The following is a 27,942-nucleotide window of genomic DNA, read 5'->3' as shown; positions in this document are numbered from 1 at the left end:
AGCGCGACGCCGCGGCCGAGCTGGAGCCCAAACAGCTGGGCGGCCGGTCGCAGCCGCTCGCGCTGCCGCCACCGCCGCCGCCGCCTTCACCGCCTCCCGCCGACGAGCAGCCGGAGTCCCGGACGCGGCGCCGGGCCTACCTGTGGTGCAAGGAGTTCCTGCCCGGAGCCTGGCGCGGCCTTCGCGAGGACCAGTTCCACATCAGTGTCATCAGGTCGGTGGCCGGGCTACCGCGGGCTCCTTCCTGGAGAACAATACGGTGCATTCTCGTACTACAGGCGTTTTACTAATTTTACGTGTGTGAGTGTGTGGCCCGCATGTGTGTTAGTGCACCCGTGTCGCGCAGTGCCCGAGGAGGTCAGAAGAGGGCGTCGGATCCCTTGGAACTGGAGTTAAGGACGGTTGTTAGCTGCCATGTGGTGCTGGGAACCGAACCTGGGTCCTCTGCAAGAGCAGCCAGGGCTCTTAACCGCTGAGCGCTCTCTCCAGCCCCATACATAGTACGTTTTATTTTATTTTTTTAATTTTATGTGTACGAGTGTATTGCCTGCATGTAGGTAAGTGCACCCGTGTCGTGCAGTGCCCGATGAGGTCAGAAGAGGCTGTCGGATCCCCTGGAACTGGAGTTAAGGACGGTTCTTAGCTCTCATGTGGGTGCTGGGAACTGAACCTGGTCCTCTGCAAGAGCAGCCAGGGCCTTAACCACTGAGCCACCTCTTAAGCCTCGTGTTTTTTACAGAATCTCAAAATAATGTATCTGGGAAAACCCATTTTCTGTTGAAGAAGGAACTTAGAACCGGGCTTTTAGCTAAAGGACCACCATCAACCAATGGCTTTGCCTTGTCTTCTCTTGTCTGTAATTTGATTCCCCAAGGGGGTGAGTGTGTAGTGATGCAGGAAACTACACTCCTCCCCCCCCCGCCCCCCACCCAGGGCTCTTGAGCCCTTTGGTAGCTGTGTTGCTGGCCAAGGTCTGGCGGCATGGCTCCCCAAATGAGGGTGGGGTGGAAAGAGTTGCCTCACCTTCTATTTCTTGTTATTTTATGTGTATGAGTGCTTTGCCTGCATGGAAGTGCGGCCAGGGGAACACAATGACTGTGGAAGTCAGAAGAGGGATCTCTTCTGGATCTGGATCTGTTGGATCTTCTGGAACTGGAGTTACCGCCGGTTGGGAGCCTCCAGTGTGGGTCCTGGGAACTGAACCCGGGTCTTCTGCAAGAACAGCCAGTGCTCTTAACTGCTGAGCCATCTTGTCAGCTCCCTCACCTGTTAAAGACAGTGTCTTTTATAACCTAGGCTGGCCTCATGTACTGGAGGAGCCTGGCCTTGAACCCCACCCCATCATCCCACCTCTGCCTCCCAAAGTGCTGGAACCACTAGTGTGCACCACCGTGAGTGTGCACCACCGTTCCTGGTTCCCCTCTTTTTTATTTTTATTTTTATTTTTTGGTCTTTTTGTGACAGGGTCTCCCTGTAGCCCCAGCTGCCCTGGAACTCACTATGTAGACCAGGCTGGCCTTGAACTCACAGAGATCCACCTGCCTCACCACACTGGGCGGTTCCCCTCTTTTTAAGTTTACGTATATTGAGTCTTAAATTAGGAAAAAATACATTTGTGCACATATTCAGACTTAACAGAAAAATATAGCTGTCCCCTTGACTTTTAGTATTGAATGTTGATCCTTTTGTTTGACCTTTAAAAAAACCATTTGGTCTTTTTTCTGCTAGTTTTCTTTTGATTGGTTGACCTGGTTGAGTGCTTAGTGTCTAGAAACTGGCTGGCTGACTGTCACTGATAATCCCCAAATCCAATTCTAGTCATTTGATTCCATTTCTTTGCCCAGTCTTTGTCACCAGAGTCACAAATGCAGCAAAATTAACTCTTTGGATTGGACTTCACTTCCTCTTTGTGCTTCAAGTCCCTCTCACAGATAAGCTTCTGAGCAACAGTTAAAAGGCGGTTGGTAGAAGGTAGAGAAAATAAGACCATGGGTGTTTAAGTCATCGTCGAGTGCTGGAAAGAAACTTGTACCAAAGCTTAGCCTGATGGCTCTCAACTAGCAGAGTGATTCTAAGTCATGCACCCATCGGTCTGTAAAATGAAAAATCCTGGAGAAGGAAAGCTAGACCTGGTAGGACATGCCCGTATCCCAAGAGGAAAGTAGGAGCATCAGGCATTCAAGGCCAGTCTTGGCTACATAGCAGGTTCGAAGTTTGAGGCCAGCCTGGGTTACATGAGACCCTGTTCCATAAAACCAAAACCCAAAACACCAAGAACAAAAACTCTTAGAGAAGTGACTTGCTTGAGATCAGTGGCCCAACTGATAGCCCTCTACTGTCCCCGACTCCTTTTCCACCACACTGGATGGGGTCTGTCTGAACATGCTGTATCCAGCCTTAAGCTTTTTGGTGGTTCTCTCCAGGCAATGTCACTCATTAGTTTAATCTGTTGGCTCACCAGACATTGCAAAATCATTGAAGATGCCTTGTTAGTTTTCTCAGGAGTTAGTCTTGGAAGACAGTACTTTCTTTTAGCTTGCCATACACTGCCTCTCAGTCCTGTGGTCTGGAACGAACTATGGTTATAGAGTGTGTTGAATAAGGAGAAAAGGTGATTCGGAACATGGGGAAGTCGGTGATACCTAGCTTTAAAACAAAATTAGGAACTGAGTGTGGTGGTGCAGGTCTTTAATCGCAGCGCTCAGGAGGCAGAGGCAGGTGGATCTCTGTGAGTTCTAGGCCAGCCTGGTCTACATAGTGAGTTCCAGGCCATCTGGGGCTACAGGAAAACCCTGACTCAATCCAAACACCCACCCAAACAAAAAGACTGCACAAAAATTAGCTTTTCCTTGGGTCCAGTCCACCTGCAGTCCACCTCAGCACAGCCCACTCTGCTTGTCACAGGTTTCACCCCCAGAATGTGCACCTGTCTTTGCTTTAGATCTCGGCGTCACCCTTTCCATTTCTGATTCTGCCTTCTTCCAGAAGTCCCTCTCCCACTTGTGGTCACTAAGGCCCAGGGACAGCCTAGAACCAGCCTATCCTTGCTTAGATACTAACTGGAGGGTCAGGGGATCCAAGCATTTAAGTGTTGGGCCCTCTTGTTACTGGGTGTTTCTCAACTATCACTCCTTTACTCCCATGGCTTTTGTACCTAGGAATAAAATGTAACCTCGTTTGCAGAGTTTAAACTTGGGCTCTGGTCTACCTTTCAGAAGGTAAACTTTTAAACTTTTAAAATCACCCCCTTCCCCCAAACCACAGTGACTCAACACCAAGCTCCTTCCTTTGGGCCCAGTGCTTCTGAATGAGCTTTGTGTCTCAGTGCCCGGCCTTTCTTTGTCCTACCCTCTGCTTGGCAGCCTTTCCCCCATGACTGCTTTTAAAATTCCTCCTGTAAGGCCTCATTCAAAGAGAACCAAACACAACCAGTTTTTTCCCACCATCTATATTTTTCCCCAGGACTTCATACCTACAGGCCTTGAAAGCAGAGCACTAACATGCTTGTGTAGGGCTGGATTGAATTCCTAGAGGACATTGCATGTTCACCGGTTCTTGTTTTGTTTTGAGACAGAGGGTCTCATGTGATGAACCTCTTAACTGGCTTCAGCCCTCTTGGCTAAGTGGCTGGCTTTTCTTTCTCTTTTACTTTTTTTTTTGTGTCGTTTTTTTGAAGCAGGGTCTCCCTGTAGCCCCAGCTGTCTTGGAACTCACTATGTAGACCAGGCTGGTCTTGAACTCACAGAGATCCACCTGCCTCTGCCTCCCAAGTGCTGGGACTACAGGCGTGTGTCACCACGCCCGGCTTTTTTTTTTTTTTTTAAAAAAGACAGAGTCTCACTGTGTATCTCAGGCTGGCCCCGAAGTCCTGATAATCCTCTGCCTCAAATGCCAAAGTGGTGGGATTATAGGTGTGAGCCACCATGCCTGGCTTTTCTTTTTTCTTTAGTCTTTCCAAGGTAGAGATTAAACTCAGGGCCTCCAGCAGGCTCAGCATGCACTCAGCTCCATCACTGAGCCACACCCCTAACCCTGGATCTTGCCTTTATTGGTACATCTAAAAAGTCATCATCATACCTAACATCATCTGGATTTTGTCTTATGTTGGTGTGTACTAGTTTTATTATTCTGCATTTTACAATTAGGGTTATAGTCCATTTTAATAGTCTTCCTATAGCCCCAGCTGGCTTGGAACTAACTCATTATTATATAGACTGGGCTGGCCTCGATCTCAGAGATCTGCCTGCCTCTGCCTCCCAAGTGCCATCACACATGGCTTAGGTTCATTTTTCTGAAGGGTCTGGATTCTTTTTTTTTTTCCCTTTGTGGATATCCTTTCATCAAAGGTTGTCAAGAAGACAGCCACACTCCATTGCTTTGCCCTGCCCCTTTATCTGAGATCACTTCTATTCTGAGCTCTCTGTTCTCTTCTGTTGATCTGTCCATTCTTTTGCCAGTAGAGTGCACACTATTGATTGCTGTAGTCTTGAGGGTTGAGTGTGTTAGCCCTTTGATTCTGTTCACTTCCAATATTGTGTTGGCTCTTCTGTGTCTTTTTGCCTCATTGTCTACATTTTAGAATCCATTTGTTGGTGCCCTTGAAATAACTTCTTACTGGGATTTTCTTTTTTTCTCTGTATTCTGTTTAATTGTCTTGCTATAGAATGCTCTGCACAGTATAATTGCAAATATTTAGCTGTGCAAAAGAGGAGCTTGTGTCTCCCATAGGAGACATGGTTCTTTTGTTTTAAATAAATACTCAACTGTGGGGGCTGCAGGGATGGCTCAGAGGTTAAGAGCGCTGGCCGCTCTTGCAGAGGACCCGGGTTTGAATCCCAGTACCCTAACAACCGTGATCAATCTAAGAATTTTTTCTCATTTGGATTGAGTGCTTCCTTCTGAATGTCGTTAAGGGGAACCAGAAGCTTGAGTGATAGGTGTGATAGGTGTTGATTTGTGTGGAGGGTTTCTAAGCACATACATTCCACACATTGAACTACAGCTAGGTGGAGTGGTATTTCAGCCCCACTGAAGGCAGGAATAGTGTGTGGCTGGCTGCACAGTGGTGTGTTATTTCCTTAGTGTGTGGCTGTGCAGTAGTGGGTTTCCTTCTGCTCTCTGTGCCATTGCTTTTGCCTGGTCTCTTGGCTTATCCAGTCCTTATGCTGATGTCCCTGTTTTTTTATTTTTATTTTTTGAGGCAGGGTCTTGCTATATAGTCCAGGCTGGCTTAGAACTTTCCATGTAGATCAGGCTGTCCTGAACTAACAGATCTACCTGTTTCTGCCTCCTAAGTGCTGAGATTAAAGACATGCTCTACCATGCTTGGCAGTACCCTTGTTTTTGCTGGTTTTCCCCTCCAGTAGAGCCATGCCGGTCAGTCTAGCCTCTCTAGGATTGCACCCTCTTCTTTGTACTAGAAGGCCCTTGTTTTTAGCCTTCTACAATGCTGATTGTAATCTATCTTTCACAATTTATATTTTTCAGGGTGTTTGTTAGTATTACAGTAGCCCTAGGGCTGATGGCAAAATAGTAAGGACTGGGACTCACTCAGCTCTGCCACCAGGCTAGAGGGGCTATATGGAAACAGTTTTGTGATGAGAAGGGAAAACTGAACCCTGAAAGGTGGAGAGTAGGCAGAGGCAGGGTGTTTTATTTCTAATATGACCATAATCACTGTCTTTTAAATTTTTTAAAAAGTGTGTGTGTGTGTATGTGTGTGCATGTCTCTGTCTGTCTGTCTGTCTAGAGGCCAGAGGTTTTCATAATCATTGTCTACCTTTTTGAGACAGGCTTTCTTACTGAGCCTGGCGCTCACAGGCCTAGCTAGACTGGCCGGTCAGCAAGCCTCAGGGATCTTCCTGTGTCTGCCTCTACAGCAGTGGAATTCTAGGCTGCCTAATGGTGCTTAGGGATCAGAACTCGGGTCCTCATGCTTGTACAGCAAACACATTACCCACTGAGCCACCTCCCCAGCACCAGGCAGGCTACTATCTAGGATGCTGAGGGTGGTGGCTTGAGTTGCTATTTTAGGAACCATTCTAGGCTGGCCTGAGAGAGGAGGTCTCCCTGAGAGAGAGGTCTGAGGAGGAGTCCACTACAGTGGGGCAGTGGGGAGTACGAAGATGCTTAAAGGGAGGAGTTTGGAGGTAGTGAGAGGACCAGGTAGTGAGAAGGATTTTGAGCATGGGTGAGTGTGAAAAGGACTCTGCATCAGCTGAAGTAGGTGCGTTGGTGGGGGAGAACTGATCTCAGTAGAGGTAGAAAGGTGGAGAATTGGAAGTCACGCTAGAGAATAGATTACTCTTCCAGTTTTGAGGAAGGAAAATAGCTAAAAACAGTAGAGAGGGATGGATATATATATAACAAAATTACAAAATAGCTCCAATGGGGGGGTGTTTTTGTTTGAGGCAGGCACTCCCCATTTAGCCCAGACTGGCTTCCCATCTTCCTGCTTTAGCCTCTCTCATGTATTGGGGTTTCGGGTGGGTACCACCATGCCTGACTCTAGTCTGAGTGGGTGTGTTTGTATTTTGTTTTGTTTTTGAGACCCGGTCTCCCTGTAGCCCTAGTTGGCCTGGAGCTTGCTATGTAGACAAGGCTGGCCTGGAACTCAAACCTGGCTGCCTCTGCCCTCTGAGTGCTGGGACTAAAGGTGTATGCTACTATGCTCCGTGACTGCAAAATTCACAAGTGCCCATGATTATTGTGCATGCGTGTCTGCTTCCAGGTGCTTGGGGCTGTTTTAAAGTGGATTGTGTGCTGCCCATTAAACAAACCATGGTTACTTACCTCTACTCTTGGGACTGTAAAGGTCTGGTGACACTGTTGACTTAGATTTGACTTCCTTTTATATGTGGAAGAGATTTACAATCTATATGAACTTTACAGAGCAACCAAACTTCAAAGGCAGTTTTCATAGCCAACTTGGGTGTCCAGTAGTTGGTTAGGAGGGTAAATAGGCCTTCAAGACTTGGAAGCTGCCTGTGCTTTGGAGTCAAGGTGACACCCAGCACCTGCAGTGCCAGGGTGACCTGTACCTGCAGCACGCTGGCTGCAGAGGGCATGATGAATCAAGAACTGTGCTGTGGTGTCCCTTTCTGAAGGACTTTCAGCTGGGAAACAGGACGTTATTTACAGCCACCAAGGCCATGGCCATCTTGTTTTCTTTGTCACATTCCAGCTGGGTTTTTGTTTTGTTTGTAGTGCTGGGGCAGGCAGTTCCCACCTGAGGTCTCCCAGCCTGCCCCCATCTTGAGCCACAGTGCCTTTGAAGTCAGAGGGCAGTCTCTGTTGGCTCTCCATTCCCTTCACACAGGGAACAGGCCATTTCCTTCTTCCTTCCCTGAAGTTTTGAGGGTAAGTGGGGAAGGAAAAGCAAGCGGGCCAGACCTCGTTCTTAAAAGTAGGACAAGAAAAGCCATGAAAAAGCATTTCATCCTTGTAGAGTCATATGAATGAAAACCATTTTGGTCTTTTACTGGGCTCTGTGAGGCCTAACAGTCCTGGAAAGTACCCAGAACGTTGAGTATTATGTGACTAGGAAAGGAAGTTTGAAGACAGGTTCACCTGATGAGAACCTGGTCCATGGGGAGAGAAAATACAGTAGGAAGAGAAATAAGACAAAGCAAGGTCACAGGGATCCGCCTGCCTCTGCCTCAAGTGCTGGGACTACAGGCGAGCGCCACCACGCCCTGCTGTTATTTTATGTGTAAGAGTGTATGGCCTGAATGTGGGTAGGTGTACCTGTGTTGTGCAGTGGCCTGAGGCAGTCAGAAGAGGGTGTCAGATCCCCTAGAAATGAAGCTACAGACAGTTGTTAGCTACCATGTGGGTGCTAAGAACTGAACCCAGGTTCTCTGCTAGAGCAGCCAGTGCTCTTAACCACTGGGCCACCTCTCCAGCCCCCCTCTGTATTTCCTCTTACCCCTCTATTACCCACAGTGGTATTTTACGTTCACAGTGATGACCCCAAACCAGTAAAGTTCCTGAGTCATTGGCATTACATATTTTCAATTTAATTTTTTTTTGTCTTTGAGACAGGGTCTCCCAATAATCCCACCCTGGGACCCACGTATTTAACAAATGGACATTCAGTGGTTAGACTGCAGCAGTGAACTGCTTACTTTTTAAGGAGTGATTACAGAGGACAGCTGAGAAATGGATTTAATTATTGTTTCAGTGTGTATGTGTGTGTGTGTGCGTGTGTGTGCGTGTGTGTGTGTGTGTGTGCGCACAGTGAACTGCTTACTTTTTAAGGAGTGATTACAGAGGACAGCTGAGAAATGAGATTTAATTATTGTTTCAGTGTGTGTGTGTGTGCGTGTGTGTGTGTGTGTGCGCGCGTGCACATGCACATATCACAGTGTATGTGTGGAGATCAGAGAACAACTTGCTTCAGAAAAACTTGAGTTTAAAAGATCTCATCAGATGATGAATATTTACATACAAGAATACTATATAATGATTCAGAGAAGTGAAAATCTAGAAAACATGTCCCTAACAGTGGAGGTGAGACTATGAAACTTTGTAGTCATCAAAAATCACATTTGAGGGCTGGAGAATTGGCTCAGCAGTTAAGAGCACTGGCTACGCTTGAAGAGGACCTGGGTTCATTTCCCAGCACCCACATGGTGGCTAACAACCATTTGTAACCCCAGTTCCAGGGGATTGGACATCCTCTTCTGACCTCTGCAGGCATTGTATATCATGGGTGCATTTACATACATGCAAGCTATATGCTCATACACATACAATAAAGATAATATATTTAAAAATAAAAATTGGAGCGATGGCTCAGCAGTTAAGAACACTGACTGTTCTTACAGAAGACCCGGGTTCAAATCCCAGCACCCACATGACAGCTAACGACTGTCCATAACTCCAGTTCCAGGGGATCCAACAGTCTATTCTGTCCTCTCCGGGCATTGCATGACACAGATGCACTTACCTACATGCAGGCAAAATATGCATACACATAAAATGAAAATAATAAATAAATTTTTTTTTTTGTCTTTTTGAGACAGGGTCTCTGTAGCCCCAGCTGTCCTGGAACTTACTATGTAGACCAGGCTGGCCTTGAACTCACAGAGATCCGCCTGCCTCTGCCTCCCAAGCGCTGGGATTAAAGGCGAGCGCTACCATGCCCGGCATAAATAAAATATTTAAAAATAAAAATCATGTTTGGAGCTGGGCCTGGTAGCACACGCGTTTAATCTCATCATTTGCACTAAGGATGCAGGGGCTGGCAGATCTCTTGAGTTTGATTTACATGTTTTTTTCTTTTTTTGGTCTTTTTGAGACGGTCTCCCTGTAGCCCAAGCTGTCCTGGAACTCATTATGTAGACCAGGCTGGCCATGAACTCACAGAGATCCGCCAGCCTCTGCCTCCCGAGTGCTGGGACTACAGGCGTGCCCCACCACGCCCGGCTGATTTACAATTTTTAAAAATAATTTTTATTTCTGGGGGGTGTTGGGGTGAGTGGACGTGTGCAGTAGCCCATGTGTAGAGGTCAGAGGATAACTTGTGGGAGACAGTTCTTTCCTTTCACCATGTGAGTTCCGGGGATTGCCCTCAGATCAGTAAGCTTGTTGGCAAGCACCTTTATGCATTGAGGCATCTCACCAGCCCTGAATAGTTTTTAGGTCATGAACTCTAGGATCTGAAAGGCAAACAACTGGATGCATGTCTGAGGAAAGCAGCCAGAGCCTAGGAGCTGCCTGCTGCCGTCTTCCTGAAGGTGAGTCAGAAGCCGACTGCTTCAGCTTGGGCACAGAGCAGCCTGCAGTGGGCTGCTGGGCCCCAACCCTGCTTTTGAAATGTTCAGACATTTTTCTGTTCTATGTACTATCATTGATGAATCAAGTTATCCTTAAAATAAATTAATTGGATGTTAATCTCCCTCTCCTTTGTTCCTGGAGTTGGAACCCAGGGTTCCCTTGTAGTCTAGGCAAGCCCTCTGCCACCGAGTCATACCTCAGGCCCTGGAATGGAATTCTTGATTAGGCATTTACCAAGAGAATTGGGTTATTTTCTTTTCTGACTAAAACTTTTTTTTTTTGGTCTTTTTGAGACAGGATCTTCCTGTAGCCCCAGCTGTCCTGGAACTCACTATATAGACCAGGCTGGCCTTGAACTCACAGAGATCCGCCTGCCTCTGCCTCCCAAGCGCTGGGATTAAAGGCGTGTGCCACCATGCCTGGCTGACTAAAACTTTTTTGATTAAAACATTTTTAAAAAAACATTTATGTGCATGAGTGTTTTGCCTGAATTTATGTTGTGTACCCGTTTTGCAGTGCCTGAAGAGGCCAGAAGAGGGCATCAGATCCCCTGGAACTGGAGTTAATCTGAAGTTAAAAGAAGGTTGTTAGGTACCGTGTGGGTGTTGGGAACCAAACCCAGGTCCTCTGCAAGAGCAGCCAGCTCTCTTAGCCACCAAGCCGTCTCCAGCCCCTAACAGATTGTTAAAGGCAGCTTTGCCCCGCTTTGTGCTGTGGACACTGCTGCCGTGCTTGCTGCAGTTTCCTGTACTTATGCTCATGTTCAGCTTCCTATGTTTGAAACTTAATTTATGGTTTTTGTTTATTTTATTATTATTTTGTAAAGTGGCTAATCAAGACGACGAAAAGTTTGTGGTTTCAAATTCCTTTGAAATCCTTGAGAGTACCAGGAGTACTTGGGAGGGTGTTTCTGCTCAACAGTAGAGTGGACAGTTGTGTTTTAACACATTTCTGTGCTTTTCTTCACAGCAGATCTGTTGCTAGACAGAGCGACTCATTGATCGCTTCTTTTCCCTGGGTACTTTCTCATAGTTGAGGTGCCAGTGATGTTGCTTCATTTAGTTGGATTGTTGCTAAACAGCTTGTTCCCTACCACCATTGCACAACAGACCATGGCTAACACAGTATGCTAAGGATATCTGGGTCATGAGCTCGTTTCTGGCCACACCAGCCTGCCTGCCTTCTGTGGGAATTGGGGTTGAACTTTGAATCAAGTCACACAGTTTGAAACAGTAGTTCATCTGTCTGCTCTGGTGTTTATTTGACCGACTGAGAGTCTATGACAGGAAGAAAAACGAGGACTTGTCCTGTTGCTTGGTAGCCAGAAGCCCTGTTAGCTATGACTGCACATAGTGGGGGGTTTGGTAAGCCCACAGAGGAGTTGCTGCCCTGCACTTAGCCTGGAAAGAGGAAGGCTGCTTGTTCTTCCTCTTCCTGCTGACTTCAAGAGTCAGAACCTTAATTCTAATGTTTTTTTCAATTTAAATTTTTAAAATTTTATTTGGACAAGTTAAGTGTTTTATTTATTTTTATTTGCACAAGTATTTTGATTGCCTGTATGTATACTGGTATCGTATACTGGTATGGGTATAGTGCCCTCAAAGGCCAGAAAAGGGTAACAGAGCCATTATGTGAGTGCTAGGAATTGAACCCAGGTCCTGAGTGAATAGAAAGTGCTCTTAACCCCTGAGCTGCCTCTCAAGTCCTATTTCTGATCTTTAAACCAGAGTAACAGTGATCTTTAAGCTTACTTGCCTTTTGGGAAAATAGGGCCTTATTCTTGCTGTCTGTCATTTCTAGACACTTAGGATTGTTCTTAAGTAATCTGTTGAGAAACTTTGTGCCAGGTGTGGTGGCACATGCCTACAATCCCCCCGCTTTGGGAGGTGGGAATTATTGGCAGAAGATGAGGAGTTCAAGGTCAGCCTTGATTACACAGTGAAAAGAATTTGAGGCCAGCCTAGAACACGTGAGACCCTGTTTCCAAAAAACAAACCAAAAACTAAATAAAACAAAAAACCCACCCTCAAACTTCTTCAGTATGATTAATTTAAACCTGGGGGAAGTTGTGTAGGAGTATATTCAGGTTCTTTAATTTGTTAAGAAAAGAAAATCAAGCCCAAATGTGTCCCAGCACTTGGGAGGCAGAGGCAGGTGGATTACTGTGAGTTTGAGGCCAGCTAGGTCTATGTAGAAAGTTCCAGGCCAGCTGGAGCTGCAGTGAGACCCTGTCAAAAAAAAAAAAAAAAAAAAAAATTAAAAAAATCAAACTTGGTGTGGGTTGCAGGAGTTCTAGGCCAGCTTGGATTACATAGAGAGACCCTTTGTGGGAGGGGGATGGGATGAAAACCAAATCAACAAGAAGAATGGGATTTAGGGACTCTGAAGTCCACTTCAGTTGAAGCAATAATTCATAATTGTATAGAAGTTTGTGTTGTCTGTCCATTCTTTGTACATCATCTCCAAGCCAGGCAGTAGATTTGCCCCAAGGCTATTTCCTGTTTAAAGGGCACTCCAACTTGCTTTTGAAAAGCGCTAGTGGTTGGAGCCAAATCTGACAGTAGGCTGTTGAGGGCCTTGTTTCTTTGGACATCTAACCCAGTTCATGTTGCAGGCCTTTTGAAATGATTACTAGTAAAAGTGGCTGAGGTATTTCTGCTAACACTCACACAAAAGGGATAGCTCTGGGATGCATATGCCAAGTGAAAAGCTCTAGAGAAAAAGGCTTAAGATTGTCCCAAGAGGGCCTGCAAGATGAATCACCAGGTAAGGTTGCCTGCCACCATGCCGGGAGACTTATGAGTTCTTATCCCCTGGACCCAGTCGGTGGAAGGAGAGAACCAGCTTCCACAAGTTGTCCTCTGCCCTACACATGCAATCCCACACCCACAATGAAAAAATAAGAGATTTTGGCTTGGTGATTAGGGTTATATATTTTGGAAATCATACCATAGACCATAAAAATAAAAACTTGGGGCTGGAGAGGTGGCTCAGCAGTTAAGACCACTGGATGTTCTTACAGAAGACCCGGGTTCGAATCCCAGCACCCACATGGCAGCTAACAGTCTGTAACTCCAGTCCCAGGGGATCTGTCCTCCGTGGGCATTGCACAACACGGGTACACTTACCTACATGCAGGCAATGCACACATACGCATAAAAAAAAAAAAAAAACAAAAACTTGTAGTTACAAGCATCTGCGAGTTCCCACTTAGTGCTGAGGACTTTCCTCCTCGGTCTTCATCCTACTCAAGGCACACAAAGGCAATTCAAAAAGAAGCTTTGCACCTCTAGAAAGAACACATTGGGAAGTTGTCCATTTTTAGTTGAACTTGTAGAATTAATTTGAAATGGGAGTTGACCCTTCTAGTTTGAGATATCCTGAGACAGTACATCAAGACTTGGATAAGAACAGTTGTGCCATCCCTCCCTCTTCTCTGCATCTACCCAGGAAGAATGATGGTTTCCTTCTCTCCTTTCCAACAGGGGTGGCCTCAGTAACATGCTGTTCCAATGTTCCTTGCCAGATGCCATTGCCAGCGTTGGCGACGAGCCACGCAAAGTGCTCCTGCGGCTGTATGGAGCGATTTTAAAGATGGTGAGTTCAGGGTCACCTGGGGGCGGGGGGCTTTGATGTTTTTACTTGTCTTTCCTAAGACACCGGAGAGATTCTTAATACTTTAGCAATGCACTAAAGGTATTTATTCCTTTCATATTAGCTGGGCTGCATACTTGGTGTATTGTTTATATTACAAGTCCTTGTTTTTTTGTCTAATACTAATTAGTAAACTAGGACTCTAAAGACGTTATAATGCGGGCTTAACTTTGATAGGTAGGGTTTGATGATTCTTGTATTTTTCTACATCAAACTTTTCAGCTTAGACTTAGATTGTAAATACTAATATGGAAAAGATATTGTTTTTATAGATAATCATCAGTATTTTATCCTGTAAATATGTACAGTTATTAATTTACCAATTAAAAAAAAAACTAAAGATCTTAGAGAGTAATTGTAATTAACAAAGTATGATCTCAGTGCTTGTGAATGGTTGAATTCATTAACAACTTCTCTGAGAGTTCTTTAAAGCTTTGAATTTGTTAGAATGATAATCTTTGTATTTGTTTTGTTGTTTTTTGAGACAGGTCTCATTCTGTAGCCCTAGTTGGCCTGATACTTCTTATGTTAGTATGTTAGTGCAGGCTGGCCTTAGACTGGAGATCCTCCTGCCTCTGCTCCTGAGTTCTGTGATTATAGGCACCAGGCCTGCTGCCAAACTGCAGCTTTAAAGCATAGACATTTAATGAATAAATCTTGCTGTTTACACAGAACAATAACTCTTTCTTGTTCTTTTTAGCATTTTGCATTTCAGCAGTACTTTTAAACTATTTTAATAGTTGCTGAAATTGCATGTGTTTAAACCTGATTGATTAGGCTTCCCATTTCTACTTAAAACTTAAGTAGAAACATTGTTTTGGTGTTTTTGTTTTTGGTTAGTTTTGTTTCGTCTTCTTTCCTTTTTTTTTTTTGGTCTTTTTGAGACAGGGTCTCCCTGTAGCCCCAGCTGTCCTGGAACTCACTATGTAGACCAGGCTGGCCTCGAACTCACAGAGATCCGCCTGCTGGGACTATGGGCGTGCACCACCACGCCCGGCATTGTTTGCTTCATTTTTTAAGACAGGGTCTCACTCTGTAACCTGGGCAGGTCTGGAACTCACAGTGTAGACGAGGCTGGCCTCAAACCCACAGAGATCTGTCTGCCTCTGCCTCCTGAGCGCTGGGATTAAAGGCACGCACCTCTGTGCCTGGCACAGGAGAAGTGTTTCAAATATGCACGATATGTTCTCCCATGTGTTAAACTAAAATTTTCTTATTTTTTTGTTTTGTTTTTGTTTTGAGACAAGGTCTCAACACTGTAGTCCAGACAGGCTGGCCTCAAACTCTTAGCAATCCTTCTGCCTCAGCCTCCTGAGTTCTGGGATTACAGGTGTGAACCACTGTGCCCTGCCCAGCACATGCTGCACTGATGGGTGTTATGAAACATTTTGCACCTGTGCTGTTTGTACAGTGCGCTTGTCGCCAGCCAAGCACGTGGGACCATCAGACACTTGAAATGTGACTGATGAACTGAATTTTAAATTGTGTTTAAATTTACACAGTTAACAGTTGTGGAGGTTACTGTCCTGGACAGCCAGCTCCAAAATGTGCTGGGCACACTTGAATGACTTCACAAAGCAGACTTCATTCCATCCGCCTGCAGCTTGGCAGTCAGCCTTCGTTCCAGTTAAACAGCTATTGGTTGCTTGTCTTCGTTTTTGCAGTTGTAGCGGTCTAGAAGTATTACGGTAGCGAAGATAATGGAAGTGTCCGGAAATAATGTTTGTTTAAGCAGAAGTCTCTGCCTCTGTTTATTTTTGAGGAAAGCAGAGACTGTTAGGTAATTCAGAAAAATAATAACAGAATGTGGGCCAGTAAGATGGTGCCTGGTGACCGTGGTAGAGCGGACTCATTCCAGAGAGCTGCAGTTTGAAATATAAAAGGTAATAAAAGTGTAAAATTATAACTAAAGCTACCTAAGGTGGAATGAACTCTTGCTTTCTAATAGAATGAACTGTGTTTTACAAACAGACCACTCTAATTTTTTTTCTTTTTCTTTTTTAAGACAGTGTCTTATGATGTAATCCTGGCTAGTCTGGAATTTGCTATATAGACCAGTCTGGCCTTGAGGTCACAGAGATCTGCCTGCCTCTGCTCCTGAGTGCTGGGATTAAAGGCGTGCGCCACCATATCTGTCCCAGACCATTCTAATTTGGGGAGAGGTATTCTAAATTTATCTAGTCAGTTCTTTTTTAAAAATATTTTTAATTTTTTATTATTTTTAAATTACGTGTGCATGTATGTCTGTGGAGGGGTATATACACATGAGTGCAGGTGCCCTTGGGGGTCAGAGGCATTGGATTCCCTGGTGCTGAAGTTATAGGTGATTGCAAGCTGTCCCAGTGGATGCTGGTAACTGAACTCAGGTCCTCTGTAAGAGCAGGAAGTACTCTTAACTGCTGAGCTATCCTTCCAGCCCCCAGTCAGTTTTTATCAGGCAGATGTTAAATCGAGGTCTATTTCTGAAGCCACATCCCCTGATGAGAGGTGCTGTAAGCATCTGAGTCGAAGGGGCCATGTGGTTTCCTCGGCAGACGAAGCCTGCATCGAATAGTCTTACCTTTGGTGTAGAAGACACTAAAGCGATTTTTGTTGGCGGAAAAGCTATTTGTTTCATAGATGGAAATCTATATTTTCATATTATTAGTTCAAATTCAGTTTTTTCTGTGGAAGCTTAAACTTAGTAAAACCGTGAAACTTCCACCTTCAAATAGTGCTTTCTATTCTCATGCTCTGCAGGGTCTAGCAGGGATGCTTGGCTGTAGACCTGGAGTTTCAGGTCTTAATGGTCTCTGTGGATGCTGTGAGAGCACAAGGAGAGGAACCAAATTCAGGGATTCTAGAAATTGGCTGTCGTAGGAGAGTAGAGAGGAGGCCTCGGAAGACCTGTGAGACCCAGGAACAGGGGAGGTGCAGTGGCCCTAGTGCTGTGCCGGGGCTTTTGCTGTGAGTTTGTACTCCTTTTCAGACACTTGCAGCTCAATTTTAAAGTTTCTAGAGTTTTCAAATTGCAGCTTTTTGGAATGAGTCTGGCCTATCATGGAAGATGCTTAGAGTCTGCACTGAGGGCTTTGTTCTTACCACAGTTTTAAAAACGGCCAAAATTGATGGCAGCTCGGGGTTTGCAGTGAGGTGGCTGAGAAAGCTCTAAGATCTGCGCACTGAACATGTGGGCTAACAGCAGCGCCCCCCTTTCTCTGCCTCATACATCTCTGCACACATACATCTTACACGTGTGTGTTTATCCAGACATCTTTCATGTCTCCTCAGCTATGTAAAAGCCATGATGGCCTTTAAAGGGCCACACCACACTGTGAAGAATGTTGATTGAAGGCTGCTGCACGGAATGATGGGCCTATGTATTTTCTCAGAAATGGTTTGCTGTTTTGCTTGATTATAGGGTAGACTGGTTTGATTCAGGGTGCCCTTTCCCTTCCTCCCTCCATGCTTTAAGCTTTTGAACTTTTTACCTCTGTGAGAGTCAGATATTAAGTGGAAATATTTTTTAAGTTCTTTGATCAGTAAGTGATTGCTTTGGTTGGAAACAGCTAGATGCTTCTTCGCTTCTTCCTATTTGTACCTTTTGGTGTGGGGAGGTGGCTCAGCTCCTTCATTTCCACAGTGACAGTGAAATGACTGCTCCCTGGAGCAGGTCTGAGGGCTCATTTGCAGAAAGCCAAGGTAACACTTTCTGAGGGGTAAAGGCCCACAGTTTGTGTCCCCCAAACACCAGTCTCTTCCCCCTGATTTGCTAAGATGAGACAAAAGCATACTTCCTGTGTGTTGGGAGATTTGGTTTAGGATCTGTGTGAGTTGTAGGGGCTTATATAAAAGCCCCGAGTTTAATAAAGGTGAGAGTAAGCCCTCTTGAAAATAGGACCATAAGATAGGCCAAGCCACACACGGCTGTACATTATTTATCAGGAGCTGTTAAACATAAAAAATGGTTGGGTTGATCTTAACATGTCAGTATCAGCAGTGTCTTTTACATAGCCTGGTTTTCATTTTAATAAGGAGGAGGCCATTTTCCTTTTCATTTGTTGGATAGGTAATGAAAACGAAACTCAACTGTAAAATTAACGTAAACTGAGTAAAAAAGTTAAATCGGAGTTTTAAGAAGTAGGTCATTCAGCTTTTGCCATTGTGGAAGGTTGATGCAATTATTACAGGAGCGCTTGGAACTATAAACACAGCTATCAATGTAACTTGATTTTTCCTTTCTGGTACTGGGAAGGAACATGAGCTCTGCAGCATCCAGTAGCAGCCCTTTTCAGAGAAGCAAGTTTGCTGGTTACAAATAACCAGTTTGCTTATTTATCATGAATTGTGGAAGACACAAATGTCAGTACGTATTGTTCACTCAATGTAACCTGTGCCAGTTGGCAGAAGTCTCAGAGGAGTGCCTTGTCCTTTCCTATGTCAGAACAGTGAGTGTTAAGCCAGATCCTCTATGCATGAAGGGAGAGATTGGCCTCACCACTGTGGACGGCCTCCTGGGCATGAGTCTCTATAACACACATCAAAGATTTCCTTTGAGTGTTTTGAGTGTTGTCTGGAAATGTTTTGTGTTTTGGAATAATAGACAGCTAATGTTACTGCGTGTTTGAATACTAACTATAACACAAAGGTATCAAGGCACAACGCAGATATGTATCTGTGATCTAAAAGAGTACAGTTTGGGACCCTTCCCTTCCTGAGTTCAGAAAACAAAATGTTGTCTTACTTTCTTGTAACTACAATTTAATTAAAATTAAACCACAGTAAAATAAAGAACAGCTTGTAGATAATTAATATTGAACTATTGGCTACCGAGAAACCAGTTGCTTGAAAAATACTTCTATGAGAATTAAGGTCATACTGTGTGCAGTGACACAACCACTGAGGCCTCTTGGGAGAGAGCCAGGCCCTGAAATTGAGGACTAAAACTACCTTTTTTTCTCATTACAATAATGCCATTATGAGTGCCAGTTATTTGGTTAACTCTGCTTTACAAAGATCCCCCTGTACTTTCAGTACAGCATAATTATATCTCTTTCTGAGGCAGTTAGAACTTCCTTCTCAGAAGTAAAGCACTCCCCCATCCCATGTACCCATTAGACATAGTTGCCAAATTACTACCCATTGTTCTCCAATACCTGCTTTGGTGCCTTCTTTTGGTAACTAAATAAACCACAGACTTACGTGTTCAATTGTGGCCTACTCAAAGTGTCTTTGTCTTGCTGGTCTTCAGTGTTCGGGGTTTACAGCATGAAGCCAGTGCAGATTTCTGGTCCCTGGAATGATGGCTTGCCCACAGCCCACCCTCTCTGGGAAGGAATGTGTTGTTGGGGGAGTGAAGGGAGCTGGGGTAATGTACCACTTTAGCTGTGTGCATGTGTTCTCTGCTGCAGGCTTGTCCATGCGATCGTGCCTGGAGCACTCTGGTTTCCAGGTGACAGACACGATTCACGGTATAGTATGAGACTCTGAAGTTGGAGCATTCTCTACAGCTTTAATGTCTTTCTTTTAGTTCTTGGATTCAAGAAATGTTTTTTGTTTTTTTTTAAAGAAAATGCTAATGCTTGTTAAGTAGCACCAGCTACAGTTAGCACCTTGCTTAAAGAGGTACGGTGATTAAGATTTTAGAATGTTATATATTGAATATGTCACTTGCGTTTCTGCTTTTTGTCCAAGGCAATTCAGACCCCTATCTTCTGTTTCCTCAGTAGAGAATGACAGCCATTTGGTAATTTTAAAAATTCATGAATCTTAACCTGAGAATTCAGTTGAAGTGCTTAGGTTCTTCCTCCTCTGTACATCTTCAGCGCACCAGATTTGGGATGTGGGGGGAGGAGTCAGACATAAACACCTCTCTTTTTCCTGTTAGTGCACTTTACATGTCTGACTGGGTGCCAGCTCCTGTATGAAGCCGACAGTGCTTATCCAACCTGGAAGTAGGCCAGTCTAGAGAGCTGAAGCACACTTCTTGGAGAAGTGCTGCTTGTGAGTCACCCCTTAGGAGGAGGAAGGTCCTTTAGCCCTGGAAGGCCCAGAAGTCTTGGGTCTGTGAGCAGGTTACCTGGATCAGACCTGAATCTCGAATGTCCTGAAATGAGTCTTCATTCCCTGATTTCCACTTGCCAACCGTTGAGCCTTCCAGAGGTGCTGGTCCTTATCCATGTTCATTGAGTCATCAAGTCATCCATTAGACATTGTTATTAAAGGTCCAGGAAGATCTACTAGAGTGTTCTTTGGGCGATAGATAGTAAAATTCACTTGTTGATAGATAGTATAATTCACTTGTTTAGATTCCAGTGATTCATGTGTGCTCATGAGCTGATCACATAACTGCACTTTAAACCATTGCATTAAGATTTCATTGGAGAGGAGCTGGAGAGATGGCTCAGCGGTTAAGAACACTGACTGTTCTTGCAGAAGACCCAGGTTCAAATTCCAGCACCCACATGGCAGCTAATAACTGTCTGTAACTCCAGTTCCAGAGGATTGATGTCTTCTTCTGACCTCTGTGGGCATTGCACAACACGGGTGCACTTACACACATGCAGGCAATACACTCATACACATAAAATAAAAATAAATAAAATTTTGAAAAGATTTCATTGAGGGGGCTGGAGAGATGGCTCAGCGGTTAAGAACACTGACTGCTCTTGCAGAGGACCCGGGTTCGATTCCCAGCACCCACATGGCACCTATGAACCGTCTTTAACTCCAGTTTCAGGGGAGTCCTAAGCCCTCTTCTGACCTCTGTGGCATTGCACAACACAGGCACACTCATGTACATGCAGGCAGTACACTCATACACATAAAATAAAAATAACAAAATATTAAAAAAAATATTTCACACCTGGCGTGGTGGTGCACACCTTTAATCCCAGCACTCAGGAGGCAGAGGCAGACAGACTTCTGTGAGTTCGAGGCCAGCCTGGTCTACATAGTGAGTTCCAGGACAGCTGGGGCTACAAGGAGACCCTGTCTCAAAAAAGACCAAAAAAAAAAAAAAAAGATTTCATTGAAGTGTGTTCTATAAAATATGTTCACTGGAATAACAACAAATACGGTAAGTTTTTCCTTATTTCCCCAGGTGTGGTGGTCTGCAGGCCTTTAGTCCCAGTGCTCAGGAGGCAAAGGCAGGTGAATCTTTGTGAGTTGGAGTCTGGTCTGTGTAGAGATCTCCAGCCAGACAGGGCTGCATAGTGAAACTCTGTCTCAAAAAAATAAAACAAAACACAAATAGAAAGAGAGGGAAGACTGTGGCCCATGACAGTAGTAAGAGATATGCCGACTATAAAACATCTGTATGGGCTGGCTGGTCGGCAAAAGCACTTGCCAGCAAACCTGATGACCTGAGTTCCACCCTGGGAACCCATGGTGGAAGGAGAGGATTGACTCCCAAACTTTGTCCTCTGACTTGTATACGTGCCCCTGGCTTGTGAGTCCGTGCCTCCCCCAGTCATATGCACATACATCCACACACATCCTAGTAATAAATAAAGTAATTTAAAAGTCAGTTGAAGCCGGGTGTGGTGGTGCATGCCTGTAGTCTCAGCACTTGGGAGGCAGAGGCAGGTGGATCTCTTGAGTTCAAGGCCAGCCTGGTCTACATAGTGAGTTCCAGGACAGCTGGAGCTACAGGGAACCCCTGCTTCAAAAAGACAAAAAAAAAAAGTCAGTTGAAAGAGTTGTAGGGCTACTCCTGTTTGAGCCCTGATTCTCGGGATGTTTGTGTTTGTTTGTTCTTACGTGCCCCTGGCTTGTGAGTCCGTGCCTCCCCCAGTCATATGCACAAAAATCAACACACATCCTAGTAATAAATAAAGTAATTTAAAAGTCAGTTGAAGCCGGGTGTGGTGGTGCATGCCTGTAGTCTCAGCACTTGGGAGGCAGAGGCAGGTGGATCTCTTGAGTTCAAGGCCAGCCTGGTCTACATAGTGAGTTCCAGGACAGCTGGAGCTACAGGGAACCCCTGCTTCAAAAAGACAAAAAAAAAAAAGTCAGTTGAAAGAGTTGTAGGGCTACTGCTGTTTGAGCCCTGATTCTCAGGATGTTTGTTGTTGTTTGTTCTTTTCTGCCCAGCCTTTCTTGAGATGGAGCAGAGTAGCATCAGCTGCAGGGACTGAGCAGGGTTGTGAGCCAGGGGTGTGGTTGGATACAGTAAATACTACAAGTTTTTGAAACCAAGCCTGGATAGCTGAGTAACGAAGCCTAAGCCATTCCAGGACCCACAGTCACAGCTCTGGGTGCTCACAGTGGGGCATTTTCTCCTTTTCCTCTTGGGGTCATGCTAGACCAGGGGCTGCTCAGGGCCCAGCTTAGTCTTTGTGGTGGTATGGGTGGGTGGGGTCTCAGACTAAACAGACCAACAGCTAGGTAATTCTCTCCTTATCCATGGGTCCCAGGCAGGGATTTTAAAAGGCCACAATTTGTATTTTATAGAGAGCCTTGTTAGAAAAAAAAGAGATGATAAAGGCTGAAGAGACAGCTTAGCAGTGAAGAGCACTGGCTGCTGCTTCTGCAGGACTGGAGTTCGGTTCCCAGCACCCACGTTTGCGTTTGGTGGCTCACAACTGCCTGTAATTCCAGCTCCTGGGGATCTAATACCACCTATGGCCCCTGCCAGGCTCCTGCACACACATGGCACACACATACGTGCACATAAAATAAAAGCTAAAAAGAAATGATTAGAAAGACAGAGACTGAGTGGGCCACACAGTTCCTTTCTGGTGGGGTCAGGGTTGGAAGAGTCAGTCTTGAAAGAGCTGTTTGAACCACTCCTGATACCACATTTGCAGCTTACCATCACATGTAGCATAGCACCTGTCTCCTTACTGATGCATGGCAACTGTTGTTCTCTTAAAGACATGTCACTCTTTAGGACTGAGTCATCACTGGCTCTCAGTCCAGGAGCAGCTCCCACAGAAGTGAATCTTCAGTGGCAATTGAAATGTTTCCGCCGCCTGCCCCTTCATACTTGATAGTTACCTCGATACTTGTGTTGACTCAGGCCACACTCATATGCAGCTCTGTTTCATCTTGCAGATGAGCCTGCATCACGGGAGTTTAGTCAAAAATTCCTTCATTATTAGAGGAATCTTTATTTAAAAATAGCCAAAATAAAGGCCATCAAGTCACTTTATTCCATGTGATAGCTTAAATAACTTAAATAAACTTGTTATATTATGGAGCATTAGGCAACTAAAAGTAGACATTGCTGAGGGTTGGCAATGCTGGAGATTGACCCTAAGATCTCACCTGCCAGAATTACAGCCCCAGCCCTGAAAGTAGGTTTTTAAATCCTAAAGCTATATAATACCAAATTAATCAAATGGTTCTTCATTCTGTGCTCTAACATTATCTTACTACCCGTTGATTTTCATTCTTGGGGCTGGAGAGATGGCTCAGTGGTTAACACTAGCTCTTGCAGAAGACCCAGGTTTGAATCCCAGCACCCACATGGTTGCTTACAGCCGTCTGTAACTCCAGTTCCAAGGGATCCGATGCCCTCTTCTGACTTCCTCAGGCACTGCACAACATGGGTATGCCTACCTACATGCAAGCAATACAATCATACACTTAATAAATAAAAAATAGGGCTGGAGAGATGGCTCAGCAGTTAAGAACACTGGTGGTTCTTGCAGAAGACCTGGGTTCGAATCCCAGCACCCACATGGCAGCTGTCTGTAGCTCCAGTCCTAGGGGATCCGACAGCCTCTCTGACCTCCTTGGGCATTGCATGACACGGGTGCTCTTACCTACATGCAGGCAATACATGCAATACACATAAAATAAAAATTTTAAAAAAAGCTTTAAAAAAAATAAAACAAAAAACCAAACCAGGCCACTCCTAGTGGGAACCCTTTCAACTCTCAGGAATTCTTCGTCACTTTCCTTTAATTAATCTACATTGGAGCTGCTGAAAAAAAATATATAAAGCTTTAAAATGTGTTTTTTGTCAGAAAAAATAACATTTGAAGCCTGGCACCAAGTGTGTTTGTTGTTAAAAGCATCATATGCTTTTAAGCAACTTTTGAATAGTAGGCAGACAGGAGATAAAAAGATAAATAGATGAAAGTCCTCTAGTCTCATCTCAGCTGACATAATTTCTACTTTGATCAATTTAAATTTAAAACTTCAGATCATTTTTTTAAAAATTGGAACTTTAAAAAATCTATAATCTTAGCTGGGCATGGTGGTGCATGCCTTTAATCAGAGGAAAAAAAAAAGACTAGGGAGCTGGAGAGGTGGCTCAGTGGTTAAGAGCACTAGCTGCTTTTGCAAAGGACCTGGGTTCAGCTCCCGTCACCTATGTGGTGGCTAACAACCATCTATATCTCCAGTTCTAAGGGATCTGATACCCTCTTTTGACCTCCGCTGGCATTGCATGCATGTGGTACACCTGTACATGCAAGCAAAACATGCATATACATAAAATTAAATAAAAATTAAGACTAGGATTAGAATTTAGTGATAGAGCAGTTGCTTAGCGTGTGCAAGGCTCTGCATTTGACTCCTGGCATCAGATACCCATAATTAATTGGTAAATAACCAGAGCTGAGTGTGGTGGAAACATCTGCAGTCCCAGCACTTGAGAGTCGAGACAGTCCATCCTCAGCCTTATAGAGAGTTTGAGGCTACCCTGGGCTGCAAGAGATTCTGTCCCAGAAAATACCATAAGCGCTAGGGACGGTGGTACATGCCTTTAAATCCCAATACTAGGGAGGCAGTTGCAGAGGCTGGTGGATCTCTGAGATTGAGGCCAGCCTGGTCCACATAGCGAGTTCCAATCTAGCTGGGACTACAAGGAGACCCTGTCTCAAAAACAGAAACAAACCATAAATAGATAAAGATATTAAGTAGGACCAAGATGGCTCAGTGGGAAGAAGCATTCGCTGTGTAAGCCTGATGGCTTGAGTTCAGTCCTGGAGCCACCATGGGAGGAGTGAGCCAACATTGAAAAGTTGTCTTCTGATCTCCAGCACACACATACCATACACAATGATGATAAAAAATGACATTAAGTTCAATTTATTGGAACTGGAGAGAGGGCTCAGCAGTTAAGAGCACCTGCTGCTCTTGCAGAGGGCCTGGGTTGGGTTCTCAGTATCCCTGTGCCAGCTTACAACAGTCTATAACTCCAGTTCCAGGGGATCCAAAGCCTCTTCTGGCCTCTGAGGGCACCAGGCATGCATGAGGTTAAGTAATATGAGACTGTATGCATGCATACATACATTCACACAAGCAAGCAAAACACTCATACACATCAAATTTTAAGGTTCTTTAAAAAATAATTTAATTTGAAAGTTTATTGGAGGAAAATATAAAGTCATGCTAAATATACATTGTACTTTAATACCTACTTGGGATATAATTGTGTCCCTAAAGTAAAATCCTACAGATTGCAAAATCTAGTTTGCTTCCTGTCCTCCTGGACAGACTGTCTTATGGCTGTCTCACAGGAACTAGAGCTCAGCTGGCTTCACTCACCTTGGGAGGAGGTGTCTTCCTTTCATCCTTCATGACTATCTGCCTTCCTGGTTTGAGATCACCTGTCCTTTCTCCTTGTTTCAAATCTCTAAGGATCCAGGGCATTCTATACTGAGGAAACAGAACACAGGTTGGAGACTGCAGAAGTCCGTATTGCCTTTGCGATGGTGCTCTTATTTTTGGTATAAATCCTGAGTTAGTTTGGGGTAGGGTGGAGCAGGTGAGTGTGGGGAAATTAGTAATGGAATTCATGTCCAGTTCTACTAATGTGGTAAAAAGCAGTGGCCTTGGGACTAAGCTAGTTTGTAATTTGGGGCAAAGCAGCTTGCTTTGGAGAGCACCATTAGATAGGGAAAGGACTTCTGTTAGCTAAATAACCCGTTAACTGTATCTCCCTAAGAAGATACAGTTGGAGCAGTAACAGCATAGGAATAACTGTAGTCATTTAGGATGTGCACAGGTCAAATCCCGCTACAGATTTCAAATAAGGATATCTAGATTCCTTATTTGTCTTAAAAGATTTTTCTACAGGGTATTAACATGCATTTTATCGTATATAGAACTTGATTTGTTCCTAACTTTCCTTGGAAGAAGAAAGCACAAAGACTTCTAAAGAGGCATTTTAGCCCTGTTCAGTGTCCAGATTAACACTGTAGCCTGGCCCATGCCCCATTCTGGTGCATGGATGTGAATTTGCCTAGCTAATCAGACACTAGGTGACTCCATAGCAAGTTTGCTGTGTGTGGCGCAGCACAGAATGCTCGCTTGCTCACATTGGCCAGAGAGCATAGCAAGAAACATCAGGATTTGCATGGTGCTTTGGGCAACACTAACCGTGAAAGTTGAGCCCCCCATTCCTTAGGGAACCTGTAGCCCACTTGAGACAGACTGCCAGGTGAGCATCTATGGCAACGGTGCCAGCACCAGAGAGCTCTGGGTGTAAGGAGCTTCAGAGCTTCTGACAGCTGGTCTCTCACTCAGTCCTCAGGTTGACACTGTCAGCAAAGCCTAGAGGTGTTGCTGAAGCATTTTGACTTTTGTTTCTTTCATTATAGCGGGATTTAACCTGTAACATCTAGATTTTCATCAGAGAAATACAGATTACACAAATGAAAATATCACATAGGCCCATTTGTACTTTACTCTTTGAGCTGTACTTACCTGTGTGTCATGTTATTATTATTACTATTACTATTATTATTATTATTATTGAATATGTGTAAGTGCAAGTGTTAGAAGTCTTGCAGATAGTCTTATGAGCATGGATGTCTATTTTGTGTACTTTTATAAAGAGGATAAACATGTGCTATGTATACCAAACATGCATTAAGATGTCTGGAATGTTGCTCTGGTGTATGATGGTGAGAGCAGTTGATTTAATCACAAGGTGTTTGAATGCTGCTAGAGTAGCTGGTGTTGCTTAACGTGGCATTTCTTTTTCCTGTCCACACTTCCCACCCTTGGTACAGGTATTTTTGATAAAGCTGTGGAATGGAAAGGTATGTTTTTCATGGGATGGTCAAGACTCTGTTACCTTACAATTCTTTTAAGGAGGTTTCCTTTACAGGATTCCTTTTCGGTCTGGTCAGGCCGACTTATTTTAATTGTAACATAACGTATTTTGGAGGTAGTGGTTGAGTATACAATTTTGACACAACCCTTAAGTTTCTGATGTTACTTTTTCCCTTCCTTTAGTGAAGATAGTGTGCCGGTTTTAAAGCACTTGGGGTGGGGGTGGCTTGGAAATATGTGACCTGTAGGAAGAAATATTGTTTCCCAAGTGTTCTTATGCCAGTTGATCGATGGATGATCCAGTATGTTGTTATTGTTAGAAGCTGGGTTACCAGTAATTTGCAATTTCATTGAGGAAAGTGTTGCAGAAGTACCTCTTAATGATGTATAAATGTGTCAGATAATCTGAGGGACTTCCTTACATCCACAGTCCTTTTTTTTTTTTGCTGGAGGAACAGCTCAGGTGTAACTAGGACTGGCCAGAGCAGAAGGGCTAGCCTGGGCAAGTGATAAGTATGCAGGATCCACGCCAGGCTTCCTCCCTGGCCATGTTCTCTGTTGCCCACAGCCCTCCACAGGCGTGTTGACACTCCTGTTTTGCAGATTTTCTTGAGAGAACCACACAGCTAATTCGGTGAGAGCTACGGCCTGTGCTTGCTTTAGAAGGCCAAATGGAAGACAGCACTCTAGTGACTTTCCTCTAACAATGAAATTGTTAAAGGTACATGGGGGCAGTCATGAGAGGCACAGGTATTTGGTCTCAGTGGCACATCCCTTTTCTTGTAAAGAGGTGAAACACTTTTAAGACATTGACACCAGTGCTGGAGACTGCTGGTGCCTTTAGACTGTGCCCGTCATGTGGGGGCAGAGAAGCCCTTGTTTAAAGATCTGTGCTGGCTTGTGAACCTGACTGTTCTGGTGGCTGCAGTGAGCATCTCACCGCAAGTGTTTGCTTTTTCTCCTTCGTAGAGGTCCTGTAATAAAGAGGGATCCGAACAAGCTCAGAATGAAAATGAATTTCAAGTAAGTAATTGAGTATGTTCTGCATTTGCATGAGCTGTAACCTGGTGGTGGCCAGCCTTGATATACTGCAGTTTGGCGGGCCTTGTCTCTGTCCTTGGAAATCCCTGATCTTGCTCAGAAGGAGGACTCTGGGCCAGTCGGAGCCAGCTCACGAGACTCAGCCCACAAGGAGCTTCCTGGAGGGTAGAGAGTCAAGTTGTCTGTGGTGGTGGTCTCTGAGCAGTGTTTGGGTGCTGGAGATGCAGGTATAGATAATATTTCTGATACCGCAGTGTGGAGGTTCCTGGCTCCTGCTGCATTGTCTCACCGTGTCTGACTTCCACACCGTCATCAGATAGGTCTTCCTTCCCACAGGTCACTGCCTGCTTGTTTCACTGGCCACTCTTCCCTGGGAAAGTCACAGGCCTGGTATCCAGGCTGGAAAGGCTTCCTCCTGGATTTGGAAGTAGCCAGAGTAGACTGTGCTGAGCGCATATACACGGAGGGCCGGAG

General features: G+C 44.7%; 1 protein-coding gene across 1 annotated transcript in view; it reads left to right on the top strand.

Moving 5' to 3' along the window:
- Chka (choline kinase alpha) overlaps positions 1-27,942 on the top strand; it is a 52,397-nt gene that overhangs the window by 401 nt on the left and 24,054 nt on the right. The window contains exons 2-4 of the mRNA XM_008846329.1: positions 3-214; positions 13,266-13,377; positions 27,397-27,450. Coding sequence (XP_008844551.1) covers positions 3-214; positions 13,266-13,377; positions 27,397-27,450 — 378 coding nt within the window. The remainder of the gene's footprint in view (positions 1-2; positions 215-13,265; positions 13,378-27,396; positions 27,451-27,942) is intronic.

The sequence above is a fragment of the Nannospalax galili genome, unplaced genomic scaffold (genome assembly GCF_000622305.1).
Source record: "Nannospalax galili isolate Female #2095 unplaced genomic scaffold, S.galili_v1.0 scaffold1723, whole genome shotgun sequence".
NCBI classification, from domain to species: domain Eukaryota; kingdom Metazoa; phylum Chordata; class Mammalia; order Rodentia; family Spalacidae; genus Nannospalax; species Nannospalax galili.
This window is presented reverse-complemented; position numbering and strand designations above follow the sequence as displayed.